This window comes from Juglans regia, chromosome 10 (assembly GCF_001411555.2).
Source record: "Juglans regia cultivar Chandler chromosome 10, Walnut 2.0, whole genome shotgun sequence".
Classification (NCBI taxonomy): Eukaryota; Viridiplantae; Streptophyta; class Magnoliopsida; order Fagales; family Juglandaceae; genus Juglans; species Juglans regia.
The window spans coordinates 23,917,783-23,927,161 of NC_049910.1; the positions used below are offsets into that span (position 1 = coordinate 23,917,783).

The 9,379-nt window shown below is 38.4% G+C and overlaps 1 protein-coding gene across 1 annotated transcript; it reads left to right on the forward strand.

The window, feature by feature from the left end:
• The first annotated feature begins 2,531 nt into the window (after window positions 1–2,531).
• On the forward strand, window positions 2,532–3,129 carry LOC108979260 (40S ribosomal protein S30-like). Its single transcript, XM_035694969.1, has one exon. The coding sequence runs from the start codon at window positions 2,801–2,803 to the stop codon at window positions 2,987–2,989; it is 189 nt and encodes a 62-aa protein (XP_035550862.1). The 5' UTR covers window positions 2,532–2,800; the 3' UTR covers window positions 2,990–3,129.
• Window positions 3,130–9,379: the final 6,250 nt, after the last annotated feature.

Here is a 9,379-nt window from a genome sequence, read left to right on the forward strand (position 1 = left end):
CTCACTGTGAAGGAGGAGCTGCGTAAGGTGCGGAGATGAAGATGGCTGTCCCGATAGCATCGAACGTGCGGGAAGGAGTTGTGCAAAGAGCTGGGAGATGGACAGTGGCAACGTCGGCGGCTGGGTGGTAAAGATGAACTCATGGTGGCCAAAACAAAGTGCTCTGTTTTTAGGAGATAAAATAGAGGATGTTGACCTAGTGTAAGCAGTGGGTTACTGTTTCTCGTGGCTGTGGCACACGGTTCTGGTGGTTGGTCTTGGCGGATGCTTACTACGGATGGATGAACTGGACGACAACTATGTGGAGGTGTTGGGGGCAGCACGGCAATGCACGGTGCGGGCTTCGTGTAAGCACCGGTTGCGTCGATCTCGTATGGGGGGCAGCGTGAATTCTGGTTGGTGCACGGTGGAGATTGGTTGGTTGATCAGAGGCTTACGAGGGGGTGCACTGGTGGCGGCATATGGACGACGGAGGGATGGCTTTCGTGGGGTGACTCTTGGTATGGGAGTGCATGAAACCGAGGGGATGGAGGTCGGGGCTTGCGATTCTAAGGTGGTGCGGCGGCAAGTGTTTGGGTAGTTTCTAATAGCATGGGATAACATATATGTGTCTATATATATGTGAGGTGAAACCCTAGAGATAAAAGGGAGATGTGCTTGTGGAGAGAGCTGAAAATAGAGTCATGTGTGTGCATGGAGTGGATAAAAAAAAACACTAGAGACGTGCAAGATCATGCATTGCCGTGGACAAGAGGGAAAACTTAGGGGTGAAAAAAAGACGGAAAAATAAAACGTGCGGGGAAGTTAACGTGTAAAAAAAATAAGATAAAAAAAAAATGAGCTTGATTGGGTCTGGGTGTTACAGTATGCTTCTGTTTAAAGGAGCTAGTAAAAGGTATAAATTTTAGTTCTTCAAGAATTTGAGACCATGCTTCTGAACCTTATACCATGTTGTATATCAAAGCTGTGAAACTCTTTTTGGTATATTCCCTCAGTGTTTTCCCCTTCCAACCACCCCCAGCCAGTAAATCTCGCTCATTTCAAATGTTATCAACACCCCAAAAATTAGTGGCATACATGCAACATCAACAACCTAAAAACCCCACAAAACACATATCAAACAAACATCAAATTGGCTCTGTTATCAACAACCAAAATCAGTGGCATACATACAACATCAACAACCAAAAAATCCCACAAAACACAGATCAAACAAACATCAAATCGCGGATCCATAAACGCATAAACACACAAAATGAGTAATGCTGGAAATGGAGAAATGAAACAAAAAGAGAAAAATAAAAACCATTTTCTTCAATTTCTTAACCTTGTAAGACAACATACGGTGGCTCTCGGCAGTGGTAAATACAATATCAACGGAGGACTGAAGCCGTGGTGAAATGGTGAAGCTAGAGAAGCCATACAGAAATGGTGAACCCGAGAACCTTTCTTACACGGTGCCAGAGTGATGTAGCCACACGAGGCGGGGAGAGGGTGAGGCCAGCGAAAGGACACGAGCTGGGGAGTGGAGGGGATGAGAGAACGCGGGGAAGGAGGGGGAAGGATTTCTAAAGGAGACGTGAAGAAGAACACGCGGGGGGGAGGGGGGGGATTGAAATGCACCCTTTTGGAGAAACAAATTACCAAAACGCATGTTTTCTTTAAAAAAAAAATTAAATCCTCGGCTAGAGTGCGGAGGTTGAGTGAACAGTTGAGGTTGTATAGTAAAACTCAATCACTATAACTAATACTAACATATAACTAATACTAATAGTCTAGTATTAATACTATTATATGGTTATACTAATCATATAACTAATCACTATAGTCTATAACTATGTATTACAAATATATACAAATATAATTATCAACCAATGGGATGATGACAACTCTTAAAAGGATATAATAGACATTACAAATATAAATGCTGATAAAGTAGTAAACTGATGATAATGGACTTAATAGTAATTTCCACTACATAGGTAAGACTAGTGCCGCTGCTTCCACGTGTGATTTCCATCTTTTTTCTCAGTGCATGATCCAATGGCTACTATCCCACTACACTTCACTTAACCTTTTTGACCAAAAGACTTCAGACCAGATTCTTCGTCCGTTTCATCTTGTTCCTTCCCGAATCCACCAAGACTCAGCCTTTCTTACTTCTCAAACCGTCGACTGTAACAGAGAGCCATGCCTTGAGGGAGAAGAGAGAGAGGTTACCAAGAGAAAATCGTGCGACAGTTCATCTGCATAGTTGGTGACGACGGCGTTAAGCCATGCTCGACGTGAGGAGCGGCTAGGAAACGGGTGGGTGTTAGATGTCAAAAATTTTTTCCTTTTATTTCCGTTCCCTTTTTTTTCCCTCTAGATCCGAACAGATCTTCATATATTTTGAGAGATCGTGTTAGATGTCAGCATTGTCAACTTTTTTTTTCTTTTCGATCGATCATTATTTTTTATTTTTATTTCAGTCTCCTTTTCTCTGTTCTTTTTCTCTTTTGTTTATTTTTTCTTTCATCGTGGATCTGCAGGGAAATGAACACATGCTTTCCTACAGATATGAGTTAATGTACATTTTTTTCAAACCTTTTATTTCGGTTGTTGGTTTTCTTCCCCCTGCTATAGTCAACCGGGGTTGGGGAGCCATTGGGAAATCGTGACGTCAGCCGATATATATTATTTAAAAAATAAATAAAGCAAACCCAAAAGGAAAACACGAGAAGAAAGCTACAACACACTCACCCTCTCTCTTATCAAGTGTTTGCCGGCGGTTCTATCACAGTAAGAAGCAAACTAATTCATGGATAAGGTTCAAGGATCGCTGGCACGTGCCGGAAAGGTGAGGGGTCAGACTCCAAAGGTGGCCAAGCAGGACAAGAAGAACAAGCTCCGAGGCCACACCCACAAGTGTATGCAGTACAACCATCGCTTCGTCACCGCCGTTGTTGGATTTGGGAAGAAGCGTGGACCCAATTCTTCAGAGAAGTAAGTAGCTTGCTATATGAGGAGTTTGGTTATGGAGGCAGTGGTTGATCATGAAGCACCAGTTTCGCACTCTTATATTTTGTTTGTAGCTAAACTACATTTCAGTTTAGTAGTTTATATTGAAAACCTAACTTTATTTTGTTCAAGACTTCTCTTGAGGTTTAAAACTTGAAAATGCATGGGATGTGCCGATTTTGAGATTTTAAAAAAAAATAAAAAAACACGAAAACACAAGCAGACAAAAGGTAGCTTAGCGTCTTAGAGAGAGAGTGTGTGTCGTCGTCGTTGTCATCATTTGGCAGCGACCTTGTAAGTTCTAAGCCCAACGCTCCACACTCTTTCCACGATCTTGGGTTTGGCTTCTCTCTCCCTCTCTCGCTCTCAAATCCCATCTAGTCCTTTTGCGAAAGATGTTAACTTCATTTGAAGACGACTAAAAAAGACATTGCTTTAAGACCAAATCAAGCAAAAAAAGATGTACATTTTGAAGCCAACGGGAAGCAGAGGCTTACGATGGCTTTGGTGCAGTTGGCATCGATATTAAGTGGGTGGTCGTGCGTGGGAGGTATCTGGGCTGAGAGCACAAAATTGTTCTGTTTTGGTGCATTAAAACAGAGGAGTAATGGCAACAAAAAGGTTGGCTGGGCTATTTTCATGGAGTCTCCGACGTGAAGAACTGCCTTGTGAGATGGTTGGAATTGCCTTGCTTGAAGGGATTCATGTGTAGTGACGGCAGCTACGAGGTGGAGATGCTTCACTGAAGTCTAAAGGTTTGTGGTAGTGGTGGTTTCTTTGCTCAGAAAGGGGGGCATACCTATTTGGTTTCCTAAAGGAGAAGGACGTGCATGGGGCACTAGGCGTCTTCAAGGGAGAGGAAGTGATCCGATGGAGATGGAGATGGAGGGAGGGAGAAATAAAATTTCGAGCGGGAGAGAGGGGGAATGAAATGGAGAGGGAGAGGAAGGAAAAAATAAAACAAGTGACGTTGAAGCGCCGGTTGCACAAGCAGTTGTATCTATCATTTTTGTTTTTCTTTTTACCTTTCCGGTTGATCTTTATTGTTTCTTTTTCTTTTACGAAAATTTTGCATTAGCAAACCGAGCTCGAGTCGAGCTTGGGTTCGGCTCGTTAACAAAACTGAGCTCAAGCCAAGCTTGAGCTCATTTCCCTTGTACACGAGCCAAGCTCGAACGTTCTCATAGGCCCGACTGACAAACGAGCCGAGCCCAAGCTCGACTCAAGTAATGAACGAGTTGAGCTCGCACACCCCATGCTCCCTCGAGCTCAGCTCATTTACCGTCATTTAGGACTGCCCCTATTCCCTTTCCACTCCCATCACATTCTATGGTGAAAGGGTGGGAAAAATAAAGTAGTTAAAGTATTGGTGGCTGAGTAAAAGCTAGTTTCAGTTTCTGTAAATGCTTTTTGCAGCTTCTTCAGTCCATAAAAAATCATTTTTTCTGAGCAGTTGTGTTAGGGGTGATGTAATAGAACCATAGTATCTAATAAACTTGCGATAGTAACCTGTTAAGCCTAGGAACTCCCTGAGTGACTTGACATTAACAAGTATTGGTCAATCCAGCATAGCCATCACCTTAGATGGATCAGCCTTAACTCCTTCTAAACGGATTACATGCCCCAAATAATCTATCTCCAAAACCCCAAATTTACACTTTGAGAGCTTGGCATACAGTTTGTGGCCCTGTAAAGCCTCCAAAACTCTTTGCAAATGATTTAAATGATTTGCCCAACAATTGCTATATATTAAAATGTCATTGAAAAATACTAACATAAATCGTCTAAAAAAAGGGTGAAACACCTCATTCGTCAGCCTTCGAAATGTGGATGGGGCATTGGTAAGGCCAAAAGGTATCACAAGGAGTTCATAGTGACCCTCGTGTGTCCTAAAGACCATTTTAGGCACATCTTCAAGAACAACCCTGATTTGGTGATATCTGGACCTCAGGTCAAGCTTAGAAAATACCGCTGATCCATGTAACTCATCAAGCAATTCATCAATCACCAGTATAGGGAATTTATCTTTAACTGTTTCTTGGTTGAGGGACCTATAGTCAACACATAAACACCAACTCTCATTTGCCTTTCTAACTAGTAAAATAGGGAAAGAAAAAGGGCTAGAACTTGGCCTGATTATACCAAAAGTTAAGTAATTCAAAAACTATCTTTTCGCTTTCAGCCTCTTGATAGTAAGGGTAACGATAAGGTCATCTTAAAATAGGCTGAGTACCCTCTTTTAAAAAAATCCTATGATTGTGGGATCGCGGAGTGGTAATCCCTTGGAGTCTCAAAAACCTACTGGAAATCTTTTAATAACTGTTGTATAACTAACATTGCCGCCATATGTAAACTCCATTGTTAATTTAGAAAAATCCGACTCAATGGGACCCAAAGTCTCCAACCAGCTTACTCCCAAAACAACATCACACCCAACCAAAGATGATATGTAAAAGTAGGGAGCAAAATGATTACCTTGGAGCTTGGTTGTAACCTTGCTACAAAATCTCTCACTGTGAATCTACTCACCATTAGCTATCTTGACTAGAAGCTTGCGAGTTTTATCTACCCAGAACCTGATTTTTTTTTTTTTTTTTTTTGTTTTTTTTTTGTTTTTTTGCAATTGAGGGATCCATAAAGTTGCATGTACTCCCAGAGTCCAATAGAATTTCCACTTGTTCCTCCCCAATTTTCCGTAAAAGCCTCATAGTGTTGAGACTAGGGGGCCCGAGATGGCACTCAGGGAAATTTCTAGTTCTGCTTCGATAGTCACAATTGGATTTGCTTCCCCAGTTTCAATTCACCATCTTCCTCTTCAACTCCACCACTGTCTCCTGTCTCATCACTCCCCTGCAATAGATAAATTTTGGGAGTTTTAGAAATTTGTAAGGGGTTCTATTCTCATCGCAATGGTAACAAAACCCTTTTTTCCGTTTCTCATATTGTTAAAGAGACCCTCATGGCAGGGGTTGAAAATTGTAGTCCCTTGTTGCTTCCTTCACCCGATGCTCCCCACGAATTAGAAAATACCCTAGATGGAGAAATGCCTTTATTCAGTACTAGTCTAAATGATTTCCTCGTAGTAGCTAAGTACTCTTCTTGGATCTTAGCTAATCCAAAGGCCGCCCCAAGATTAAGTGGATTCAGCATCATGATTGGTAATCGAAAATATAACTAGTGGCAATTATAGAACAAATATAAGATTGAAAATGGATGGAAATGTCATTCATTCATTCATTCATACGTAGTTAAATGATTGTTTGAGGCAATCCAACTTCCAAGGAATATTCAAAAATTACAATTCTCTAGTCTGAAAAATTCTCATGTTTTTTCCCCTTATACATATTCTGACACTCTGTAACCGAAAACCATAACAAAAACAAAAGGGAAGTAAAAATAACAACTAGCAGTAAACCTACTGTCACAACCAACAAACGCAACATTTCTAGTAAGGGAAACATGATGTTTTGCTTGTGTCCAAACCAAACGTAGCATTCCAACTAAGTAAGAAACACAACGTTTAACCCTTAACAAAACGACACAATTCTGAGTTATTGCATCCAACACACACAAAAGACACGATTGAGTTCTCTCTTCACTTTGAGTTGCCTCCAGATTCTTCTAAGTCCTCTTCTTCAGTTCAGAGGCTTCCTTTAGCTAGGGTTCTCCTCACCACCATCACTTCTCCCAACTAGGGTTCCTAACATTATGTGTCTCTACTGCCATTGGTTTTCATAGAAGGCACTATTATTGGCCCGTAGAAGAGGGGTGACTCTAGTTTGGGGAAGAGGGCTATGAAGGGAAAGAGAAAAATCATGGGAGAGAGAGAGAGAGAGAGAGAGAGAGAGAGAGAGAGGAACGGTTGCTGAATCAATTTCACTTTTTTCATGAGGCGTCTGCCATGCGCCAATGATGGGTCTTGTCGACCAACAATATTGAAACACATATTCAAGACTAAGATCAATGCATATGAACATGCTTTGGTGTGTATGGATGTAGAGGTAGTTTGTCCATACCAAACTATCTCAACATATCTGAGATATGCTTAATTCCCAAATGGCAAATTACAGATTAGTCTATCCAAACGGCAAATTATAGGTACATTTTGTTAGTATTTAACGCATATAATTAGCGGAGAATGCATGCAATTTACATCGTTTTACCACCTTAGTTCTAAATTTGGTTTCTCTCTTTGTTTACTTTTTTTTTATTATTATTATTAATCGTAGACCTCTAAGTTTGGTAACAAATTTTAACATTTCAATGGTCATGGTAGTGAGTATATTGGAGATTTTACAAAACATGTTACTGAATGAGGTGTTATTCATTATATATATCTTATTCTAGATACCTAAACAGAATGGGACGGTGGAAAGAAAATATCATAATATTAATGAACTTAGACTCACTTTGATGTCACGTTACTAAGCTCCTAAAAATCTTAGGTTGATACTTGTAATTAGGGGTGTAACTAATCCGGCTTGGTCCTATTTTGGACAAAATTTAGGACTGAACCGGTATATACCAGTTTTTCATTTTCAAAAACTAATTCCACACCGGTTACCCCCTAAACCGGTACTTCCGATTTTACCAGTTTCGGTCCGATTTGGTCCTTTTATCAAGTTTTAATATACTATATTATATATTATATAATATATATTATAGTATATAATACTATAGTGATATATTATAGTATATTATAATATATAGTGATATAGTATTAGTATAACTATTAATACAATAGAATATAATGATATAAGATTTTAAAATTTAATATTATATTAATTAGTAATTTATCATATAATATAAAACTATTTTATATATAATTATATATTATATATAAAAATTATATAGAATATAAAAAATTATAATATATATATATATATGAACCAGTCTGATTCAGTCCGATCTGGTTTTAGAAAAATAAAAACCGGAACCGGAACCAGACCGATTTTAACCGGTTTTAAGAAAAATAAAACCGATACCAAACCGAACCAAACTCGATACAATTCACGTCTTTCTCATTAGTCAATTGCTATTTAATGTACTTAACATGTCTTCACCATTTCAAGAATTTGTGCTCATGTTTTAGAGTTCCTGACAAGAAGTATTGTTTCCCTTATCTTTGTATTTATGCTTTGGACAAAGCTTGAGTTGAAGTCATTGCTTTATGGCTTCCTTGTATACAATTTAAGTACAAGGATATTGTGGCTTACAATTACATTCTCCTATTGGTCGTGTCTACAGTCACACTCTCCATGAAAATCATTTCATTACCTCATTCAAGAATTACGTTAATCCAACTAAAGATCATTTTTAACCACAAAAACTAAGCCAACCTTAACACAATAGAAAAATATTTTTTTCATCTTTTAACCATCATGCTCTCTTTTATCTCAAGTGGCATCAAGCGTATTTTTTGTAATTCCTTTCTCTCATATATTTTATGCATATCTTCTCAACTTTCTCTCATCATCACTTGTCTCCATCACAACATATGATGAACAACAAGAGGACGAGTTATGTTAATGCACTAATGAATTGACAAGAAGAGAAAGTTGAGGAGATATGCATAATGTAGATGAGATCAGAAGGATGGTCCCACTAAGAAAGCAACCTAATTCATTTTTGTTGATTTTTCAGAGTGGGAAATCAAACCGCAACAGCGTACCCAAAAACAAAAACATAAAGAAAATGTCAAAGGAGGTCCGACCCTACCCACCACCAACTCCAAAATGTAAAGCATGTGATGCCCAATAATTAACAAGGAAAAACCTATAAACAACACTCATGCTCTTCCTCCACTAATGGGGTCATCTTTTTCTCTTCTGAAATATAATACAATTCAATACTGCTAAGGCTTTGGATGTGAACAACGTGACAAAATGGGGCTGATATTCTTTATTATGTACACAAATATCTTTTGTATGGAATTGCAATCCAACTTTCACCTAATTTCTCCTACTTATTTGACTCTTGTCGTTTCATGTGGCCCTTATTAAAAAGAGGGAAAAAACTACTATGCCCACTTTTTTTGACACCTCTATTTGATCACTGTTTTTTTTTATTTTTTTTACTTAATGATTAAAGAAGTGATTTTAAATATATTGATATATTTTTTTATTTTTTAAATATATTTAAATATGTTAAAAAATGTGAAAAAAAAAAGAAAAAAAAAACTTTTTGTCAAGTTGGGGTGGCATAGTAACCTCACCCATAATAATTACAATCATGAGTGCATAAATAAATACAAAATCCACATAAAAAATAATATTTTTTTAATAATAGATCTTACTTTTTTTAAAATGACTGTATAATACTTGCGTATTTTATAACTATATATAGTATTACTCTATATATAGACCCCACACACGTACAC